Consider the following 24,866-nt stretch of genomic DNA (forward strand, 5'->3'; position numbering starts at 1 on the left):
ATTTAAAGTTATGTAGTTTAAATAGATAGCTACACAGTTCCTACAACATAGTGTATTGAGGCTCTGTTTACCAGGTCACATTTTATGAAGAGCTGGAATTTATGGGGGGGTTATATAACTATGTCCTGGGTAAGAAGATGGTTTTTATCCTCATTTGAACTAACAAGTCAATTACATGATGGAACAATAGTACAGAGCTCTTAAGGTAATATTCATAGGTCAATAGAGTGTGGACTATGGTATAACGGTTCACATTTAACATGCTATTTTCTCTAATCTTCTGATTTCTCATCTCAAAAATGGGAATAATGGTAGTAACTACTGTGTAGCTCTTTTAAGATAAAAGAAAATATCTATATGAAACAAAGACACTGGTATGTTGTAAGGATTAAAAATATCATTTATTATCTTGATGATGGAGAAAGGGACAATTTTTCCCTGATTTAGTTTATAAGAAATGCAAAATGTGTTGTTATGATTCATTTCTAAACTTTCTATTGCAAATTTTATTGGGAAAACATACACCAAACATCTGTCTGAAAAACTGTATTTGAATTTAACACAAAGATTAGACTTAGGATATATATATATATATATATATATATATATATATATATAATTTTGTTGTTGTTGAAATTTTCTTCTCTTTTGATTGATAGAAAAGATCATCCAGCCTACTGAAAGAAAAATTGCCACTGGTCTTTTTTATTTCTATAGACCTGCTAACGGTGCTCTGTAAAGACTTACCTTTTCATTTAACTCTGTTTAGGGTTTGATGCTTACTTTACATCACGTACACTTGAAAACAACAGAAGAAATGTGTGGTTTGCTGAATACTGGGAGGAAAATTTCAACTGCAAGCTGACAATTAGTGGGTCAAAAAAAGAAGACACGGATCGCAAATGCACAGGTAATCTCATTCTTGTTGTGCTTTGCCTGTTACTTCATGGGGCTAACACTGAAATGTCTGCAGAGCTGACAGAAGGAAGCTTGGCTTGAGATGAAACGTAAGAGGCAAACTGAATTTCACTACATGGTTCAGAAAATAGAACAAGAGCATAAGACCTGTAGGATAGGAAAAGTACAGACAAGATTGTATTTTCTCTGCATGTCCATCTAGCAGTAATTGACATTTTTAGTGATTCTTTGAATTAAGAAAGGGTTGTGTTTCTTTGAATACTCTCACTGATAAATATTAGTTCATGTACAAAAGTATGAAGTCATTTTTACAAAGACAAAAATTTCTGAAAAATACTATACCAGCACCAGATTTAACTGTTATCAGGGACAGTATATTTGATTGAAAAAAGAAAGTGCTTGAGTTTATAAGAAAGGAAATCTCAAGAGATTTCTAAGTTGTCTAAGTGAATTAGTCATCTTCTATTTAAAATGTTTTAAAATACTTTTATCATAAATGATATTGCATGATTATTCTAAATAAAAGAGTATGTGAATAGAAGGAAAATAACATATTCATTCATTTATTCACAAATATTTATTAAGCAATTTTGTTTCTGGTACCAATGTTCTAGACCAATGATGAGGACTTTTAGATACTGAGTGGCCAATCACTCAAAACCCATTTATTTCTTGCAAAGTGCCAACACTGGAATAAAATCTGAATAATGAGGTTTTAGTTTAGAAAAAAAAATAAAACTCATGTATTAACATCTTTTTTCTTGAATGAAGAAAAAAGAACAGAGCTTTCAGTGAAACAAAGAGCTTTTTACTGAAAGGCAAAAGTTTGCATTTGGTACACGTTTGCACAATTAATATGATCTTTGTTGTTATGTGCATGCTGATGATTTGTCAAACTTTGCCTCTTACTTCATTCAAAAGTAACATAAGCAATATATTAGTCTACTTCTCATATCAGATATGATATAGTTGAAACAACTACTCACAAGCATAAGGTGACTCAAACAAAGTGAAGTAAAACAATCCGAAGTGTTTTCACTGATTTAAATTTATTTGATAGAGACTCACTACCTAAGGATTTCATTTTTTGAATTGGTAACTGTGCTGTACTTGGTTATCCCTTCGTAGTCTATCTTCACTATCTTTTCAAATGTTATGCACAGATCAAACAGCTTTTTTGAAACTCCAGAAGCTCTATTTTCAGGTTTGTAAAATGTAACCAGTATAAGCAATATCAGGTTCTTCAAATGTAGTTTTATCTGCAGAATAAAGAAAACACAAGGTTGTCTCCTGTAAAAATCTGTTACTAAAATTCTCCTTTTCACTGCTACATTGCTAAAAAATCCCTTGTATAATTCATGATGACATATAGGAGTGTCTGTAAATATTTTAGAATTTTCTAAGTAAAATTGTAAAATATTTCAGCTGCCCACTTTCAAGGTATCTTTCAAAAACCTGCAAAAATGTTGGTATCACAAAACGTCTTTCCTACTCTTTTTGTTCATCTTGTAGTTTTTTGTTCAGTACATTGACACGTATTGTAAAATCAGTAAAAGGCATTAGGGTGTTAGGACAGGTCATATTCCTGCCATTTTTCATTCATAAATGGTCTAATTTCTCCCAAGTGAGCCACAGATCTCTTTAGGACTTGTCCTTTGCTCAGCCAATGGAGATTATTTTACATTATGTAAATCATTCTAATGCACCTAAACCTCAAGAAGTACTTGAAACTTAAAAATTAAGAGCATGAGACATGGTATAATTCTCCACGTTTGTGACTTCTTTGAGGATCTCACCTAATTTTTTGCTGATTTCCCTGTCACAATGACCTTGATGTATAATTAATGAAACTGAATGAATAGTTGTTTCACTTTTTTAACAAAGAACTGTATGAAGCCAGATGTTTTCCATACCATGCAAGGTGGCATATCACTAGTAATGGCAACCATGTTTTTCCTTGTCTTGTAGAAAAAAAGACTCCATCACAACACTGTAAATATCTATTCCTTGTTATTTTCCAGGCAAAGAAACCAACTCTTCTGTCATAATGTCCCCAACAGTAAAAGGCAAAATACAATAAAAAGCTAGGCTATTACAAGCCTACCTTGCACCTAAGCATGTGAAGTAACAGGCTGCCTTTCATAAGTCAGCAGTGAGCTGCTAACGAACATCACTTGCCATGTACAGGACTAAGTCTTTAGCAGTATTTCTGCGAAGCGACATTTCAGAGATGTGTTGAATAATTTTATTTTTGTTTGGGATACCATGAAAAAGGGAATTTTTCCCAGACAATAGAACCATTTTGATAAAATCCCTATGAGAGAGGGTTTTGCTATGCACTGCTAAATTTGAAAGCTGGAAGCTGTCAAGTGATTTGTGTTAGAAAGATGGTTGCAAAATTGAAGATACTGGAAATGATATTTCCTCAGTTTCCTTTCAGTTTCACTAAATTCAGGAATACTTTTGTAGTTGGTATCAAAATGCCATTGACACTCGATGTGTGACTCGCAGCACTTTTACTAGACAGAAACACGGGGACTTCTCATTGCGTTCAGTCACTCCAAATGACTGTGCAAGCCTGTTATAAGAATCTGCTACTATCTGTTTTCAGTTTGCTTGTTTGTTTGTCATCGCTGTTGTTCTGTTTCTGGAGTCATCTTTTAGTTGTTCAGGACTTGGAGTCCACAAAAACATAAAATTTTTAAAAAATGAAGCATCCATTACAAATCTATCTCTATGCTAAAAATAGCTAACACTAAAGAGTTGAGTGCTTCCTGAATCAGCACCCTATGGTAGTGACCCTGTGCTGGTGCTCCTCTGGAACTTGCTGCTACCAGCACAAAGGTACAACATCACAGTGACTACCATCTTTTGGCCTACTCCAAAAAGGCACTTAAATACATTTCCTACCATGCAGGAGCTTCTTTTAAAATCACAGCCACTCCAAGAAAATATATATATAGCCTTGCTGTTGCTTTCATAAATTCTTCACAAATGACTAAATATAATGCTGCAGATTTAAACATGCCAGGGTAACAGCACAAGATTGAAATAATCTCAGGCTCTTAATTAGAAAAACAGTTTGCTAAATCTCAAATATTAAATTTCAATTTTATGAGAAGACAGAGCTAAAATCCTGTTTTTAAAAAAATGAATATATTAAAACTCACAGTCATTCCAAGCAAAACTAAAATGCATTAAAAATCATTTCCAATGCAAAAAGGATATCATATAATATGCCATCTTATTTCATACACCTCCGTTAAATAGTACTTCCCAGATCTTTATTTCAATAGAGTTTAGCTTTTGTAGTGGTGACCTTAAATTGTCCCTAAATCCTAAAATGTGTTCAGTATGATCAAGAAAAGGACATTTTATATTGGACACAGTTCTGTGTTTAGTTTATCTTTGCAGTATGACCCTTTTAATTTTGGTCATCTAGAGTTTATATATCAAGCCACTGAACAAGCAAGTACAGTTGTACCTCAGTTCATAAACTTTAATCATCCCATGATTCTGAGGAAGATGGCTGTATTCTTGTTTTTGTAGGGAAGATGGTCACTGTTGTGGCCATCACCTGATGCAGACTACATAAATGGAAGCATAAACTTTGCTGAACTGCACTGTACACAAATAGAAGCATTTGTGAACCAAGGTGTTATTGTACAATCAGGTAGAATTAATGTGAACCGTAAAACTAAGGAAGCACTAAAGGATAACAGGAAGGTTAAGCAAAGGCTTTTTGCCTTACGGTGTTTTCTGTGGAAAACAGGGTATAAAATAGGAACTGAGACAGAAGTAAAAACAATGATACAAATTAATATGAGGTGAACATTGGATGCAAAGCAGTTAAGTAGAATATCTAATTAACTACAAGCGTACTCCAGACCATGTTGTATAATAACATGTTTCAGAACTATGACCCTTATAATATTAGGGGGCTAAAATTAATTCAGTGTTGACTAGACCTGGGTAACACAATGCTTTTAAGTGGAAACTGAAAAACTTAGTTTGACATCTGGATAATTTGCCTGTAAGACAGGGAACATTCAAGTGTACTATAAGTACATAGATGATTGATGACAGTTTTCTGAGTTCGTTCTGATACTTGATGCTTAGTAGAGTGTCTAGAGATAGAATAGATTATCTACAATTAGAATTATTCCTGTCTAAGGTCAATACCCTATCTTTTTATATACTCTAACACAGGCTGTTTTATGTATAGCCTCATTTTAATGATGATCAGTAAGCCTTTGGAAAAATAAGGTCAGTATCCAAGCCAGTGCCTTACAAAAATAAAATAGAAGAGCTTGTGTCTTCCTGTAATGCTCCCTCCATGTGAATAATCTGTGATTACATGTATTGAATTATTGTCCCAAACTATGCATGTATTTCCTCCTCCTCTTGCCTTTATACCCATTTCCTCTGTGTTAAAATGTGTCGTATTGAATTAATTATGCAGATACTTTTGGTATCACTGTGTCTCTAACTCTTCCAGTGACTGGCTATGAATATATAGGAGGTCACATGTTACATGTTTGTTTTTCTTCTTTGCCTTTCATTTTTCCAACTCCTACTAAGCTTACCATGCTGCTCCAGTAGTGTTTTCAAAATACTGTTTGAAAAATCTTCACCTCAGTTTGAATTGGAAAGACATGAGCAAAGTCATCTTGCATAGGGGCAAAAGAATACAAGGGAAATGTGACAGGTGCCATTGTATTAATGAATCACTGAAACTATAGTGGAAAATTGAATCTTTCTCAAGGAAGGATGGACAGGAGAGGATAGATGGGAGAAGGGAACACTGGTGGGATTAGGATTGTGGGAGATGTAAGTGAAAGCTTCCATGGGAACCAGAGTTTAAAGCAATAAATGAATGAATACATGAGGGAGAAGCAGCCAGATGAAGACTGAGTGTTTCTGAACTGCGGATCAATGGCATAGATACAGTGGGTTTTTTGTTCTGGAGACTGAAGAAAACATTAATTTTCATATCTTTTTGTGCTCGAGTTCTACTACAGAATAAGAGAATCTTGTAATGTTTATGCCCTCGATGTAAACATAAGTTAATATGCAAGTATTTTTTTCTTCTAGAATGTATAATCTCTTTAGCCATAAGAAGCTATTTATTGCATATTATCTCCAAGTAGATCAGGATTAAATCAGCCTTCGGACGACAAGTTTCGAAAATGAAGAATGAGAGTCATACTCTTGGGAGAGTGCAAATTTGGGGGTCATTGTATAATGGTAAATTCTAAAATCCCATGAAAGTAAGAGGTCATAAGAAGAAGAATTGTTGAAAGGCTATTTATTAAGAACTATGGAATAAGTGTGCATATTGCACATTTTACTTGGGGCTAGATGTGCAACCTTCTTATGGGAAGTAACCTGCAGATATATGTAATTTTCATTCCTATAAATTATCCATATTCATTTAACATCTCCTTAAAGCAAGGAATGCTTCCACATTCTCTAATATTTTAAGACTATTGCACCTGTCCTTGTTAGCAGACTCTAGTTCTCTTAACTCTAAAACTGGTAATTCTCCACTCCTTCCCTTAACAGCAGCCTAGTTTGCACTGATATAGAGGAAGCAAATATTTCTACCCATGTCATATTTTGGCTGCCAAACCTCAGGAACACATGCAGTTGAGCAAATGTCTGGTGCTCCCAGCTCTAACAGAAAATACAAACTTCATAAGACAAGTATTCATGCTATTCAGGATACCTGATACCTCACAGTAGAGTCACATTTTGTCATGGAGAGAGGGCTGGCTATACACACTGTGAAGTCATCCCTTGTATACAGTTTATGAAAGACTCTTGGCATTTTAGAGACAGAAAGATCTGACACTTTGTTTTCAGTTGTATTTGTATTATCACCTCATAGCTTATTAGCTGACTGTGTTCACATTTGAAACTTGTGTTAACACCGAGGCAGGCCTCACTAAGAATAAAGCCTGGGTGGAGACATTATGGGCAAGGAAAAAATAAAAGCCACACCAAAGAAAACAATGTCTCTGGGAAAGAGACCAAGGCTATCCTGGAGTCAGGAAAACCACTATGTTATAAAGTGGTTAAAAATGAAGTTATAAAATCAAAGCAACCAGTATCTGCATTCTAGAGGTACCTATGATCATGGTTCTGAAAGTATGAACATTATTGATGCTCTTAAAACATTCTTTGTTTTTGAAATGAGCACAGAAAACCTTGACTTCCAAAGTGGTTGTGGGAATTAGATAATTAAAGTCTAGCTTCTGGGATGATACTGGCACAAAGCAATAGTCAGTAATAGTAACAATTACCTGCTGTAATAGGCTGAATTCAGTTATCTGTGAGAAATTCATAAAGCACCTATTTTCTATGTCAGACTGTGTCCCACACTTCAAAAGACAATAAAGCCAAATATTTGACTAGTTAACAATAAACGTTTCAGGTGGTTACACATTACATGATGAGGTATGGACATGCCATAAATTCTGCAGAAAGGTGCAGCTCAAGGCCTAAGAAATTTCAGCACGGCAAGGCAGAGGGCATATCCAAGTATCATTGGCAGCCGACTTCACATCACAAATACATTGCACTCTGGTTTGCTCATTCCTTGCATAGGTAGTAGCAGCCTCAAGGTTTTAACACCAAAATAGATTCAAGTCAACAAGAGACTTGAGAGTCAACAAGAGAAAGGGGTTTCTGAGACTCAGAAACCTGCCTGTGGCAGCCATAAAAATTATCACTCTTCCATATCTTATGGTCTATGCAGAACATTTGTCTAGCTAATATTTCTGTTCTGCCAAAAGATGCTTTGTGAATACTGATTCGTTAAAATTACCACTTTCTTAAAAAGAATGAACTCAGCATTTAGGAATTCAGCATTCTATGAAGACAATTTGACTTTTTGAGATTTATTTTTCTTTTGTGATCACAGAGGATAAATAAACTAGTAACATTCCCTTTTAAACAACTCCTTAGATTTCATTGCTTGTATTTTCAGAGTAACAGTTAAGCAAATTCAGTTTTGATTTGTGTCCCTGAAAGCCAATGCTCACTGTGGAAAGGTATCAAAGACTAAAGAGCATATGCCAGTAAATGTCTACAGTTTGGAAGACGAATTCTTAAGTTGTTGTTTTGTTTTTTTGTGTGTTTTTTTAACAGATAACTACTTAAAGCTAATGTTTCAAGTAAACATCTCTTTATTGGTAGAGCAAACTTAAAACCTGCAATGTAATTAGTGAATAAACTGTGTGTTTTTCAATTATTTTTTCTCACAGTAATCCAAACCCATCATAAGCATATATAATTTATTAACAAGACTATTAAGACAAAGGAATTATACTTAAGAAAGGTAAATGCTTTGAGATTACATATACAGGGAGAATGTATGACATACTAATTACTTTTCCCTGTCATTTTACTATTCTACTTGGCATTGACCTTTAATTGTTATATAGGTGTTGTACTACAGCATTTAATTCAGGTAGCATGATTGAAGGATCTACATCAAAATGTTAACAGATGAATAATGTCTAACCCTTTGGTGTTTGGAGATGCTGTGAAGCTATTTTAATAAACAGCAATATGAAATGTGTTTTTATACCTTTGTGCTTTCTTAAATAGCAATTCAATTTAGAATAATTGCGATTTAATCTCTGAGCCTGTATTAGGAGAGTGTGTACACTAACATGGTGCTTTGTTCTGTAGACAACCAACTCATCACGAAATGTCAGTCTTGGTCAACATTTTCTTGCTTTTGTCACTCTTAAGTCTTTTCCCACTGACATACTACGTGACTACATTCTAATTTGTGGAAACTAGAAATATAGCATACTATTAAGGCATTTATTCATTACTTCATTTATTTAAGATAAACTTTAAGTATTAAATGTCTCCCAACCTTCTAAGAAAGGCTAGAGTACATCAGTTTGAACCTTTGGTAAGACATTTTATAGCAACTGTTTGGTAAGTCTGCTAATAGAGTTCAGACAGCTGAAATGGCCGCATAGGAATCCCTAAATTACATTTATCTGAAAGTCACATCAGAAATCCGTATTGATCTTGGAAAACCTCTTTAAATCCCTTTTGAAACATTAAGTGTTGAGAAAATATCTTATGCCCATAAAAGATGATTAGCTCTTTATTCATAATAAATAGTTTAAAGTAGATTTTGGTGCCATATTAAATCATATTACATTTCAGACCAATTCTATGGGTTCATTTTAAATTCACTGAAATACAAAAATTAATTTTCATGTATTACATAAATAACATTCTGAAAGAAGTAATTTAAGAGAAGAGGTAAATCTCTTTCTCAGTGACAGTATATTAGCAGCTGTGTCTATTGTTAAATCTACTGGATGAATTTAAGGGAAGCAAAATGATTAGGCAATCTGTGATTCCGACACCAATAATTAATACGGGCTTTCCTATGATTTCATGTGGTACTGGGCATAAATCACAGTCATCACACTCAGCAGCATAAAAAAGTAAAACTTTTGGGTATTTTTATTATTTCATTTGATTTTATCTCCATTCAGGTGTTTAACAGAAAATGCATTAGCCTTTTTGTATAACCCCTGTATGAAGGAACTAAACTTAAGTTACAAAGTGGTTCTTCAAGACTAGGACATTGAAATTATTCCTGGGAAACCTTTATTCTGGCTGCTGATAACTATCCATAAATCATCACTATGTACAAATGCGTCTGTACGTAGTCAGTCTTTGGTGTGACCTTGAAGGTCACTACTACATGGATTCTTGGTGCTGGTTTCATCATCCCTCCAGATTCAGCTGTAGTTTCAGTGACTTCTAGGACATTTGTGATTTTGGTTAAGAAGTTTGCAGGGCCCAGGACCTTTCCAGGGCTGAAGTCTGCCTTTATCTTTCTCATATCTCCTCAGGCACTCTATTCTCATTTTCTGTATCTGCCTTTATTGAGGTTGGACAAGAGGAATAACCTGTATCCCGTTGGACCCTTCCAAGTCCTGTGTTTGTAGTATGTGATTTATTACCTCCATCTTTCCAGAGGTCCAGTGTTTGAAACTCAGAGCCTATTACTGACCATATAATGCTGACTTGCAAAACTCAAAAGTGAATATTTATTTATTCTTTTTTCTGCTGTTTGCATATTCCATTGTAACCTTCCTTTGAAAAGGTTAAAAAAAAAAGTTCAGAACATATCATAGAAAAAATATATTGAGAGGACACATCCAAATCACATTCATTGTTGTACTAAAATATTAGGTATGACACCATCCAAAATATAACCAATGTAGAAAAGTTAAGGTAGTCAAATCCTTTGTCTTTAAAAGATAATAGAGTTATACCACTAAAATTTTTAAAAAGTTTACTTTTCCAAGTCTTTATCACAGCCCAAGGTAGGCTCTGCTTTTCAGCCTTATGAAGTAGATGTTGATATATGAACCCTCCAGCAAATGCTTCTTTCTGCTCCATCCCTACACAGCATGAAAAGGGCTTATTTACTGGGCCCTATTTTAATGCAGGTCACATTCCTCAAATTCTTTTTTCCACACATCACTTCAAGGTATCCACAGGAACTATACTTAATTCTATGTTGAATCAAGCCAGGCAGAGAAAGATCAAGTTGAAAACCCAGGAGAATCCAGGCAAAACTGTTTTCAGAAATGCAATAAGCCATAATTATTTGAGCTGTGTGTCATTTCTTTCTCATTAACTTCAACACATGATGCCTTTTAAAAAGGGAGTTACAGTTTTTCTGTATTTGGAAAATGTGTCAGGGTAGGGCTTTAATGAGAAACAATTCTTGAACTAGGAGAATTAATGCATATGCATCTTCTTAGCAATAATCTTAGCAAACAAAATGCCTTTATAAACAACATAAGTGTTATAAATTGGATGCTTAGTGTTCTTTTACTATGTATAAGAGAGGGCTGTTGAATGAATTAACTATCATCAGGCAAGCTACAGTGGGATACATATCGCTTAGAAAGAGCGTCTAGTAATACAGGACTTCACCCCCTTTCTGACCCACAAACAAAAGATGAATTCTAAAAACACTTTGGAGTTTTATGCTATATACAGTGTCACAATCATTTTTCTAGAGAGTAAAAATATGCTCATAAAATAGATATTAGTCATATAAAAATCCTATAAAAACCTAGTGCTACTTCTAGCTGTTTCCCTATCTATCCAAACAAGGGTTTCACATACATGGGCAAAACATGAAGAGACTTCTACTCCTTATCCTTATCCTCAGATAACATTTATTCTTTACCATCTTGAGCAGAAGCTGTGCTTCAAGGACAGCCTGCGTCGTATAAAAACCCAATATTCAAGTCATAGATCAAACCTCACTCAGTTACTCATGAAGGAACTAAGACTGCAAGAGTCAAATTGCCGAGGGTTAGTTCCAGCTTTTTCTATTTCTCTTATTTCAAGCCACTCAGGCAGTCTGAACTGGTGTCATTTGCTTGTCTGTGATTTCAAGAATCACGAAGAACAATGTTGGAAGATCTTTAGTGCTTGGGGACTTAAGTGCCATTTTGGTGGCTGTTGGTGGTGGTAACTGATACAACCTGGGCTTTTATTATCCCAAATAAATAAATAAAATAAAAACGTCCTCCGGGACTTATTTTACCATGGTGCAAGTCTTCAAGTCCAGCCGTATCTTTCCTTTGCCTTAGAGATCCTTGGCCTTACAAATCATGCTCTGCATTTGACAGTTCCTTTTATGCATTAATGTTATTCTATTTGAGCCTCATATTAGCCTTGTAAGCTAGACGTGGCAGGTATCTTCCTCCTTTATAGTGAAAACAGAATAAATTTGACCTGCAGGAAATTTTGTGACTTACATGACATTTAATGAGAAAAATATTAAAATCCCAACATCTGATGATGTATGTTCATTTTCTCCTTCATTCTCTCTCTTGTTCATTCTCTCTTTTGTTCAGTCACTTGACAAGTGTGTAGGGAGCAGCAGCACTGTGCACAGGAATGCCTCGGGCAGGAGATTTACAGCAAGGTCTTTTCATTCAGTTTACACGGTAGTAAGAGAGGCAGAAAGATTAGAACTTATATTTAATGTTAGAAAAAATGAAATACAAGACAGAGCTAGGAATCAAGAGTAAACAATTGTTCCAGGAATACAGTTGGCAAAAATCACTGAAGTACTTCAATCCATCTATAAGAAATCAATCTCATTTTACAGATGTTGAAATGATGAATCAGATAACATCAACCAATCAGTAAATGCAGCTATTTCTCTAAATATGTTTTCTCTGATGCTTGATTGCCTCTCAATATCTTTAGGAAAGTGAACATGAATAGGTACTCTCTCATTATGGATAACATCATGGTTTGTTTATATAGCAATCCCTTCACTTTGTGGCAACTCAGGCCCATATGGGTTCTTACTGGCCCTTTTTTGATAATAACAATGCATTGACTCTTTTTAGTCCTTGCTAATAAACAGCTAAGTAGTGGGTTAACTGACCCCATCTCTTTTTTAGACTCAAAATAGGGTAATGTTTTTCAGTTTATTTTCAAAATTTATTGATTGCTGAAACTAGTAAGCAGTTTGCACAACATAAAAACACACAGGATTCAAAGTCCTTGCCTATGTTTCATAGGCAGCATAATTTTATAACAGAAAATTGTGGCCATGAAAATAAAATTATCTATGAGTACTTCCCCATCTCTTGGGTCCCCTGTTTTCTGTGGGTGCAGCAAACACAGACCTACACTTTGTTGAGGTAAAGGTAGCTACTGAAGTAATAAGAAACGAAGACAGTACAAAGTAATACTGCTAAGGCAACCCATATCTTACCAATGCAATATATATCACTGAGTTCCAGAGTGGTCGGAGGGTCTGGCAGAAGTGGGCAATTCACCATGGAAAGAAAATTGTTGAATTATAAGACACAATTTGTTATTCATTTGAGAAAAAATGAAGTATTTATGTACAAGTTTCAGACAAATTTATATCAAATGGCTTACATTTTTAGGATTAAACTGTTAAATAGTACCTCACTGTTTCTCTGGTGTGAGACACTGAACGTGTAGAAAAGGACCAAATTGTGTAAGAGATATTGTGAAATGGGAAGAAAATGTTCAAATGTGGAGGGGAACAGGTGAAGGGAGAAGGGAAAAGGAAAGAGGGCAAAAGCTTAAAAAAAGAAAAGATGGAAATGAAGCTTTTATCAATGGGGAAGGGAGAAGCGTTTACAGGAGGGGACAGAAAGGGAAAATGAATTAAATTATATCATGAACAGGTTCAAATTCTCTATGATAAATGTGATTGTTATGTATATCTAAAAGGTACCAATGAAATTTGACTGAGAAGATACAAAAATAAAAGAAAATGAAAATAATGCCAATAGCCAAATTGGATAAATTCCCGTCTGCGGATAGATGTTTGAAAAACTCACCACAATGTGTGGTTACTGGATATCTAGTATCTGGCAGCCTATTAATATATCTACATAAATCACACCCCAGCAGAGACTATCAATATATTCTTTCCTTCCATAGACAAACTTTGAGATTACAGAAGTGTTTTTTTTTTAATTTGAAGTATTCAAAATCTGAATCAGTGGTACTTTTAGCCTTCAAAACTCAATCTTGTTGCTCTAAGTATTTGTGACATTTAAATGGTCAAATATTTATAGGAAAAAGATTAAAACCCTCAGCATGACTTCTAAGCTGCCGAGGGTGAACTCTATCTCTTAGTCCGTGACCTATATTCTTTCAGTTCTGTGAAGTTATCTGGATTCTTCCCATGAAAAGGCCTTTATTCCTACTGTTCCCTGTGCCTGGAATTCTGTTTCCTCACTTCAGACTTGGTTGGTTTGCACTCACCTGCATATCACATATAGAGTGTCATATTTTTACAGAAGCCTCCACTAATATCTCTAGCATGATATAGGATATACCCTCTATTCTCCCACCTTTGCCTGTCTTTTCTTTGTCTTTCTGAAAGGTACTTGTCCCTGTTTATTTATGGTACACTTAGCAATGCGTGTGGTTATTATTTCTCTCCTGTAATATACTTCAAGCTTAGTGAACCTGTTCGCTCATTTTTTTTGTTTCCGTCCAATTTTATTTTCATTTCAACTTGTAGCTCACTGTTGACACTAGTGTAAAGTTTAATGAGTAATTGTTATGAAATGAATTATTCAAGTTTATATAATCAGTTAGCTATCACACTTGCCATGCTTAAAATCCTGCTTTGCTTGAAGTAGTTGAATGCAGTTGATCAAAGTGCAGGGTGAGAGCCAGTCACTTTCCCTGAAAGTGCCCAGCTAGCTGCACCCACAAGCACTGAAGTGACTTCACTCATTTAGAAATGATCATAGGCAAATGGATTGCATCATGGAATTTGCATCGTGGAATTTACTGGCCCATACACGTTAAATGTTTCATAAATGCGTTGTTTTTTTTCCGACAAGACACACACACACACACACACACACACACACACACACACACACACACACATAGAACAAGCTCTCCATTTTGTGTTCACAAGGCACAAAAAGAAACTAGTAAACTCTCTATTCATTTGACTTGATAGATATTCTGCTTGAAGGAAAAATGTGAGAATCCTTTAGTTCAATAAAGTGTAATATGTTAGGCATTCAGTTCTTTTTTTAAAAAAAATTGTAAAAAGAGAGGACTCAGGAATGTATCAGTTTTCCAGCTTCAACCACATGCTTCTTTCTATGTTGTTATTCTCGTACCTGAAAATTTGCTGCATTTTATGTGAGATAAGAAAGAACTAATATCCAGGGTTAATACTATAATAGTAAAAATAACAAAATAGTTCATAAAAGATTTTTTCCTAAGTAGCATTTTCTTCTTTCAACAAAACCTCACAGCTGAATGAAACTCTAAATTAGCAAATATTTTACATTTTTGCAAATTTTAGTCTTCAAGTTTTAACTGTGGTTATCATTTATATAAAAAATGAGCAGTATTTATTGAGTTCTTGCAATCTCCCAATCATTAGCCTAAGCACTTTGTATACATGATAAATATTTTCAAAAGGACTATTATATTTTCTGTTCAGTTTTTAGTTGGGGAATATGAAATTCAATTCAAACTCATTTGCTCCTCACAGAAACCCTCTGAGATAGTATTATTTTCCCTTTTTCATAAATGAAGAAACTGAACTGCAGGAAAGCACAGTAATTTGCCTAAGGTTGTAGCACACAATTTGCTCTTAGAGCTTAATTACACCACATGTTCACAGCCCCTACGTTTAAAAATGAAAGAACCAGAGCCTAAACCTAAGTTGAGATGTCACTAAATTCTTATGTCTCTCCTTGGTTTTGTTTATTTTTTTTTTCTCTTCTAACCTGTCTTTCTGTGTTGAGACACCCCAGAGTAAAAAAAGTGTGGAATATGATGTCTAACTCATTTAGACTCAGAACAGAGCTATGGAATCATATTTTACAAAATAAAAGGAGGGAACAGTGTGACCACAGGAGGCATGGCTAAATTTAATTGTCAATTTGGCTGGATTAAGAGTTTCCTGGAGAGATGATTGGATCAGGGAGTCCCACACTTGGCAATAGGTTAATCCACTGATGTTCATGTTTGACTGTGCTGTTGGGAGATGAGGCTCAGTTGGAGGTGAGTCCCTTGAGGTGTGCCGTAGTAGGGGTTGTCCCTTGCTGGTGCTCTTGCTGTGCACTGTTTCCTGGCTACTGTGGAGTATGCAAATTTGCACTCCCATGACCTTCTACTGTGAATTTTTTGCCTTGGAGTTACCAGACCCTGGACAAAAATCTCTGAAACTATGAGCTGAAGTAAATTTCCTTCCCTTAATTTTACATGTGTTTTATATTTTTTCCTAAAGATGAAAAAGCTGACTAATACAGAGAAATGGGGCTAGTGCTAGAACTATATCTGACAATCTTGAGTAGCCCTTTGCTAGAACTACATCTGACCATCTTGACTGGCTTAGACTCAGTATTTAGAAAAGTTTGGAGATGCAGGTTAGAGATGCTCTAGCATGTTCAAAGTGAAGGGTCTTTTTAGGTTTTGTTTGTTTGTTTGTGTTTTTGTTTTTGTTTTGTTTTGTTTTTGTACCAGGGATTGAACTCATGACCTTGCACTTGCCGGGAAGGTACTTATACCATTGAGCTAAGTGCTCAGCCTCAAAGTGAAGCTTTATGGGTGATTCCTGTAGAAGCTTAAAAGGCCAGAATGTTAATAAGAATACAGATAGTAAAGGCTCGGATGATGAGGTTTAAGCGGGGAATAGGGATTTTACTGGGAATGGAGAAGTTCTACTGCTTCTTGTGATGCCCAAAGGCCATCCATCTTTTATATTCTTCATTTCTGTCTCCAAAATCAAGATCTCCTCTGCTCTATCTTTGCAGCCCATGACTTTACTGGAGTCACTGTTTTGGCAAAATTCAAAATGTTTTAATCATTCATTTGAGCTCTTTGCTCTTGATTCTCACCACAAATATAGCTAGAAACCCCCAACAGTAGCCATGCCACCACCTAAACATTAGATTGCCTTGAAATTTCTTCTGCAAGATTAATTAGTTCACCACCCTTAATCGCAGTCTCAGGCAGTCTCTGGACATAAGCTAACTGCAGATGAACTTTCTTCCAAGGTATAACCCACATTGTCTAGAGCCAAACCCTCACTGTGGTTCTTCTCACCAGAAACTTCATGAATCTGATCTTCACCACAGATGATGTCTTTGTCACCTGATGCAGAACTCACAAGCAAAAACAAAAGTTTGCCAAATGCTTGTTTGTGAAACAAATTGTCTACAAAATCATTCATGAAATGAGGTACCACTATACTTACTAGTTTTTCTACCAAAGAAACATGTATATTCTACTCAGAGACAAAGTTTTTTTCTTATTCAAAGATAGGGAAGTGACTTAAGAAACACTTACTAGAGCTGTGACTTAAGAAAAATGTGAACTTAAAGAGAGATTTCAGATGGTGAACGGAGAAAGATAACATGTGTGCTCTGCTCCTAGAGTGTTCCCTGCAACTAACTTTAACAGGGTCAGCCTGTTAGCCTCTTGACATCTTTCTAACATTTTTCTGATCTTGATACTACATTGTGTGCTCTTTTGCTAGAATTATTTGTTATATGTCCTTTAACTGTACTCTTTACTAACCATAATGGAAACTAAGACTTTTTCATGCCATCACTAAGGTTTGTGATCCTGGTTTGTCTTTCATGGGCAGGAGAGGTTTGCACACTACCCTATAAAAACTACAGAGTAGAAAAATCACAGTAATGGCATGGGAAGAACCACAAATTTTGACAAACCTATGAGCTTACCATGGTGATAAGCAATCTAGATACTTATTACAAATACTGCATTATTTGTTTCATTATTTTGTGTTTTATATTATAGCTTACCAACTTGATATACCATTATTTGCTTTATATTTAATTTCCTTGCTTCTAATGTTTGTGACTTTATGGAATGCATATTAAGAAATATTTTTGACCTCTTTTGCCTTTTTTTAAGTGCTGGGGAATGAACCCATGCCTTTGCACTATGCTGTGTCCTCAGCCACTATATATATATATATATATATATATATATATATATATATATTATTTTGAGGTAAGGAGTGACCTTGTTGCCCAGGCTAAGCACAAACTTGCGGTCCTTCTGCCCATCTTCCCTGAGTTCTTACTTTACAGGTGTGTGCCACCATACCCAGCTGCTTCATTCGCCTTCGGCTTGCTTACTCAGCATAAATTTCTAACCATTATGGAATAGTAAGGAATGAGAACTTTAAAATCTAGTTACCTTATATCAAGTTATGCTAGCTATTAAGCCTAAAAAAGGTGACTTTACATCTCTATGCCTATTTCCTAACTTATAAAAGCTACCTGGTAATGTTTTGTTTTTTTGTTTTTGTTTTTTTTTTTTAAGAAAAATAGTGCATGTGTTGGTATATCTAAAGTGCTTACTTAGTTCAATGCCTGTCATCTAAGAAGCCTTTGATAAGTGATAGCAAAATGCAAGTTACCTATTTTTTTTAAATTAACAATACAAAGACTATAAACATTTTTGGACAATTGAAATATACTGCTATGTTGCTTTCTGAAAGCACTGTATTTATTCAGCTGCTGACAAAGCTACTAAAACGCTATCTCTGTTTTGATTTGTATTCCTTGGAAAAGCTGCAACATTGGATATTTTTTTCCATATGTTTGGATACTGATTTATCTACTTTATGAGTTTCACTTCAGAGTCTTTAAATTGTTTTAATATTCCTCATGTCATTTGATCATCTGTACAATTCAGCAGAGTTAGCAGAGCTAATAATGTTATCAGTCTACTGAACAGAAAGATAAAAGTAAAGTTAATAGAGCTTTCTTAATTGGCTCTCTCAAAGTTACTAGCATCTGACACTGTTGAAACTTGAATCAATGCATTTTGCTGTTCTTTTTTCAACAGTGATTCAGGAGAAATGCCCTATCCCCATTACAAAAGTATTAATAAAATATTTTTAGAAACAAAACATAAGCAAATATCTAACTTCACCTTGTAAAACTTTAAACCTTTAGGAGAATAAAAATTAATAATTTTATAAGCAGATCCCTTTAGCACATTTGGAAATTATGGAAGAATCCTTATTGTCTAATTAGCTCCTCAAAGGACATAGTAAATAACAAAGAAATATGCAGTGTAAGACTCAGAGCTAGTCCTGATCTTTTAAAATATAATCCAATAATTATAATAAGATAATAATTTGAAAATAAAGAATACAATGTATTTGACCATACTTTAGTAATTAACCTGTCATCTCTTGGACTGTTCTTTCTAGTAGAAAATTTGTATGACCTGGGATGTTTACTTCTGCGGTATTGAGGAGGGGTCAATTACATCTAATATTGTTGCCCAACAGACATGTTGAAAAATGCTTATCATCATTCACTAGTGAAATATAAAATGAACTACTACTGCACATGGATAAATAAAAAATATTGATACCATCAAACATCAATGCATATATAAACATTTTGGACATTTCTTGAAAAGTAAAACACATTTGAGATTAACATCTAATACTGTACTCCTGGTCATCTCTCCAGGATAATTGAAAACGAGCCCCCAGAACCCTCATGTAGAAACATTCACTACAGCTTTGTGTTAGTCCTGCTAAGGGAACAATCTTCTATTGATCTTGTTTCTGTTTATCTTGCAAGCAAAGGCACTGAATATCTTTTCAAGATGTTTCATAGCAAATAGTGCTGGAAGATGCAGGCAGTACGTGCCTTTGGAGCCCAGGGAAGATTGTTTTACTGGCCACCAAAATAAAGATAATATGTCCCTGTGGAGCAAAGGCCAGTTTGCTTAATGCCCTATGTAAAAGGATTAGTTTTCTGAGCCTCAGAGTTAGATAGCTATAACATATGCAGAAGCTGTGTGGTTCCCCATCATGAGACTTGAAGGGACCTGGTTCTGTCCCTAGCTGTGCTGCTTATGCATCCCGGCTTTATCTAATCCAGAAGATCTGTATCTGCAAACATCATTCATGGAGCTGTGCAAAACTGCTACATGCAGTGTACATCTCGGTCCTCTCATGGTGCTTTACAAGCCAAAATATCAAATATTTCAGATGTCCATCATAAGGAAAATGAACAATCAAGTTATAATATACACTGTCTATAGACTAATTCTTACCCATGAAAAATAATGAGTTGTTGGCACATACAAAATTTCATAAATTTCCACAATACTATGCAAAGTGATAGCAGTTAAACTCAGGATTGATCCTGTTGGCTTGAAATTCTTGCTTAGACAAAACTAATTAATGGTCCTATATTTCAGATTAATGGTTGTTTCTTAGTAAGAGAATGATTGACTCTTAAAAGATACCAAAAAAAGGGAAGTGACAACAGTGTTCTGTTTATTGATATCTACATGTGAAAATTAAACAACTCACTCATGCTTAGTATTTCAACTCTAAGAAGAATATGCCTCCATTAAAAATACTTACACAGAAGAAAGAAAATTGTAGAACACTCACCAGTAACAAACTTCAACCTCTGTGAAGTCCAAACTCCTGGAAATAATTTGTCAGAAAGAGAGAGAGAGAGAAAGACAGACAGACAGACAGACAGAAAGAGAGAGAGAGATTGCAGGGAATTTGGAAGGAAATAACAGGAAAAATTAAAATTTACAGAGAAGCTGGAGAGATGATCCACACAACAGGAAGAAACATACACAAGCGTGTGTGTACACACACACACACACACACACACACACACACACACACACACACTTTGAACTCTATTTCCAGTTCTTGAAGCTCAGGAAGGAGGAAACAGAGCTCCCTGGAAGCCAGTAAGTATATAAGCTGGGAGACCAAGGGGGAAACAACTAACAAAGCCAGGAACTTTGTCAACTGCAAAACAGCCCACAGTTTTGCCCCAAGGGCATTCCTTCAACAGAGCAGGAAATGGCTGAAAAAGGATTCAAGTGTGAGTGCTTGCTATGTTGTAGAGAGTGCTTGATCATGAACCATTTTGAGGAGGGATTGATTACTTAAATTTGGGACTCAGAATAACTAAAAGTCTGTTTTACTTTGGAGCTCCGAGTGTTCCCCTCTCATGGTAGCTGGATGAGAGAGAGCTGCGGAAAGCGAGCTGGCTGGGAAGAGCCTATGTTCACCATCGGGCTATAATTCATAAATCATTGCTGGGTGGCTCTGATTTAAACATATTATGTTCATGCTGGCGTGAACCACTGGTGATGCATGCATGACTGTCCCATCTGGTGACACAGGGTAGGCCAGCCTCGTGGTTTCCACCAACAATGTGAGGAAGGGCGTATGGCAGTACCACCGTCTGTGGTAAGTAGAAGGGGTTTCTGGATAGAGTGTATAGCTCAAAAGCACATAAGGCTAGATAGAAGAAAAGCCTGTCTTACTGGACTTGAAAATTGTGAATTCTAGAAGGCAATGACTTACTCAAAATATAAGGAAAAATATTTTTACTCTTTTTTGACTTATTTTCTTTTTCATTCTTTTTTTTCTATTTTTTATTCTCCACATTGTCACTTTTTCTTTTATCTTCTATTTCTCATTTTTCTGTTATCTTTATCTAGTTCTATGAATATCTTTATAATCCTTAGTACAGTTCTTTATCTCACTTTTCTCTCCCCTTCATATCTCCCAACTTCAAATTTTTCAAATTTTTCTATTTGTATTATCTCATTGTCAGTTCCTTATATCCCTGCACTCCTAGGCTTTATCAATCTTTAGTTAATTCTATGTTACTACTGTTGTATTTGTTTCATCATTAGTGTGGTTAGGATTATTGAGCATTGTAGATATTTTCTGTATGTCGATATTTGGTTTATCTGGAAGTTTATACTATAATTGTAGACATCTTTTCTAAGGTTAAGAATGGGATACTATTGGTTCTTATGTTATATCAATATCCAGTATGTCTTAGATAATATTACTTTAATGTTGCCTGGATTAAATAATTGTTACTATTTACTAGGTTTTCTTTGATTACAAACAGTTAGGTTATCTTTCTAACTGTACTAATATTGAAGTCCATTCCAAGGTAACTAGGTGCTGGACCAATTATATTGTATCCACTCCTTCTGTATTAACAGAGGTGATCAAGCCTTGAAATGGAGGCAAAGGACTATAATTAGCCATGGCTCACACACATCATTGAAAAGCAGACTTAAGAAGTCACCATACTAGCAAAAAGTTTTTCCCATGCTAGAAACCACATACCCAAGTACAAAACAAAACCAAATAAGCAGAAAAATAGGACTAGAGAAACATGAGAAGACAAAGTGACAAAGTGACTCTCAAAACTTTTGGTTTCCGGGGCTGGGGATTTAGCTCAGCGGCATAAGTGCCTGCCTTGCAAGCAGGCAGTTGTGAGTTCGATCCCCAGTACCTATAAAAAGGAAAAAGAAAAAAAAATTACTCAAAAGAAAAAATAGAAGAGATTTAAAAGTAGAAATCAACAAACAAAATTGTTAACAAATGTTGGTGAGGCTGCGGGAGAAAAAGGTACACTCCTTTACAGTTGGTGGGGATATAGACTGGTGCAACCAATATGGAAATTAGTATGGAGAATTCTCAGAAGACTAGGATTGGAAGTTCCATTCAATCCAACTATTCCCTTCCTGGGTATTTTCCCAGAAAAACTTAAAAGGTCATATCACAGTGATATATGTACACCCATATTCATAGCAGCACAATTTGTTATAGTTAAATCTTGGAAACAACCAAGATGCCCATCAACCGCAAAGTGGATGAAAAAGATGTGGTATTTTTATACAGTGGAATGTTACTCAGCTATAAAAAGATGATCTTGAGGCCTTCATAGGCCTAATGATTTTACAGATATAAATTTAGATTTTCTGGTTTGTTAGCTATCATATTTAACCCTTAAGTGTTAGCCTTTAATTTGCTTATACTCCATATATGGTGAACTTGAAGAGAAGAATGAAGCCTGAAGTGTTTGTAAAATAGTAATATATTTCATTATTGAAAACAGTTCAATTTTCAAAGCATTCTTTTCACAATAATGTGCTTATTAAAGTAGATTAGAAACTACACTTCTATATTACCACAGGTCTTTTATAATACATATTTATAATATATACTTATAAGGCCTGAAATACTGACTTTTCTGACTACTACTTAAATGTGAGAGAAATTTCGACAGTATCGTGTTGCAAAACTAATATAAAAATTAATAATCTTATAAAATAAGTTATAATGTTAGAATAGTAATTGCCATATTATTGAAAAAACAGTAATGTTAGGATCTACTTGGTGGGGTCATTAAAAACTTCATTCAGCCTTGCTTATGTATATTTATTTTTATAATAAAAAGATGGGATATAACAAAAATGGCACAATAAAACAAAAGATAGCTTTTGCAGACACGAACAAAACCAGAGAGAGGATGTGTAGAAAAAGAAAATAACATATCTAATATCAAAAGTAAATAAAATACTGTGGCTGAACCTTCTAAGAAACACTTGAAACTTATGAGAAAAAGATTTAAAACACTGTTGAAGGAAGCAAATTAGAGTTGAGCAAAATAAAAAATACATGTAGAAAGAATCAACTTCATTAAAAGTTCTGTTCTAGGTGAACTTATTTATAAACATAAATATTGAATAAATGTATCAAGTTTCTTGGGTTTTTGGTGGATGTAGATAATTATAAAAAGGTTCATTTTAAGAAATGAAAATAATTAGAATGATCTTAAAACAATGCACATTTATGGTGGGAGAAGACTTATCTGTACTAGTTATTTAAATATGTATTGAAGCCTTTCTGATTTTAAAATGTTGGTGTTATTTCATGAGTGTTCAAAGAAACAGATTTTAATAATCCAGAAACAGACAAAATTACACATGAAAATTTAATATGTAATAATGACTGCACCTCAGATCAGAGAAGATGACTGATACATATTACAAATAAACTATCTGACAGTTATGTTTAAGATGGAAGAAAATAGAACTTTGACTCATTGTTCATATGACATACAAAAATAAAATTCAAGTTGATTAAATACCTTTAGAAAATAAAAATACGCAAGTATTAAGAGAAGCCATGAGTAGAATCTGATATTCTCAGAGTAGAGAAGCTTCTTCCTACTGGTGGTTCAGAATTGATAAAGGAAGAAGAATCAGTAAATTTTTAGAAAAAATTTAATAAAATGTTTTTGAAAAAATAAAAAGAAAGTAAAAATGACAAACTGAGTTATTTTGCAAGCAAACTTAAGATACATTAACACTGTTTTTAGAAATATAAAAGGAAATTAACAGTATTTAATAAAAAGTTTACATTTTGATCCCTTTGCCAAAAAGAAAGTTTTTAGCTCTCAATATGTAAAGGTATTCAGCCTCCCACATTAAAAAAAAATACACATAAAAATGCACTGCAGTAGCATTTCCCACAATTCTGTACAAATTCAAGTTTAACAAAATAGCATCATTGGGAAGGTTACAGGGAAGCCCACACAATATTCTCTGTTGCACGTAAGACAGCAAAATGGCAAAACCCCTCAGACAAGGTTCAATTTACAGTAAAAGTACCGATTAATTTACCTTTTAACAGTATAATCCTACTTCTTAGATTATATTTCAAAAATATACAAAAGTTGAAAAAATACATATGCACAGCTACTAATTACATTATGGTTTTATCTTATTAGATATACTTGTTATTCTAAGAATGTTATTTGCATATTATGAGATAAAGCAAATGGATAATCATAGCACTGTCATTTAGAATGAGCATTTTACTTTAAAGAGAAAGTGCAAAAGGGTCAAGAGTGAATAAGCGACTTGCAGTCTTGAGTTAGATTTCAAAGTGGTCCTATAAGTGTGATGAATATTATCTCACAGAAGAAAATCCTCTATATATACTGTTAAGCCCTTACACTGATGACCTGCAGTGAGTTTAAGACTGATTGGCCTTTGAATAAGAGTCAAATAGAATGCAAAATGGCTATAATATGCAATATTAATATATACCATTAAAAGGATTCCTAAAAATACTATTAATGTGAGTACCTTAAGAAAAGTGCTGGATTAAACCATTGCAATAATAAATAATAATAACTTTAGTAAATTCTGCATTTTTTCCATGGAAATCATACTTTATAATGTAACATCAAAGGTTCTAAAAATGTGTGTCAATAAAGAAGACAAAAGATTATTTTGATACAGTGAAGGTCAAGAGCCATTTATGTGTGTTACAAGGGAAAGGTGTAGTGTTGTGGAATTCTCACTGTTTTCTTGTGACACAAATGTGCCATAGAAAACAATTTTGAAAATATCACTGTAAAAGTGCAATGCAATCTCTGGATAATTATTCTTTATAAAGAGAAGAGAGGTCTAACAATAACTATTGGTATCATGTGCTTATTGAATACATAATTTAACTCAAGTGTTGCTCTGTATCTACTAGAGGCTGAATG

General features: G+C 34.5%; 1 protein-coding gene across 10 annotated transcripts in view; it reads left to right on the forward strand.

Annotated features, from left to right (window-relative positions):
• Grm7 (glutamate metabotropic receptor 7) overlaps window positions 1–24,866 on the forward strand; it is an 808,103-nt gene that overhangs the window by 506,468 nt on the left and 276,769 nt on the right. For 8 of the 10 annotated variants that reach the window (XR_010051296.1, XR_010051297.1, XR_010051298.1 and 5 more), the window contains exon 5: window positions 770–910. The exons of 1 other annotated variant lie outside the window; for it this stretch is intronic. Coding sequence is in view for 5 of the 9 variants with exons in the window: in XM_063260312.1 (XP_063116382.1) it covers window positions 770–910 (141 nt within the window). In the remaining 4 variants the exon portion in view is untranslated. Of the gene's footprint in view, window positions 1–769; window positions 911–20,412; window positions 20,747–24,866 lie in introns of those variants that run through there. One more of the 10 variants, XM_063260316.1, reaches the window with a different exon arrangement.

This window comes from Cavia porcellus, unplaced genomic scaffold (assembly GCF_034190915.1).
Source record: "Cavia porcellus strain 051 isolate PalLab524CR breed Dunkin Hartley unplaced genomic scaffold, mCavPor4.1 scaffold_13, whole genome shotgun sequence".
Classification (NCBI taxonomy): Eukaryota; Metazoa; Chordata; class Mammalia; order Rodentia; family Caviidae; genus Cavia; species Cavia porcellus.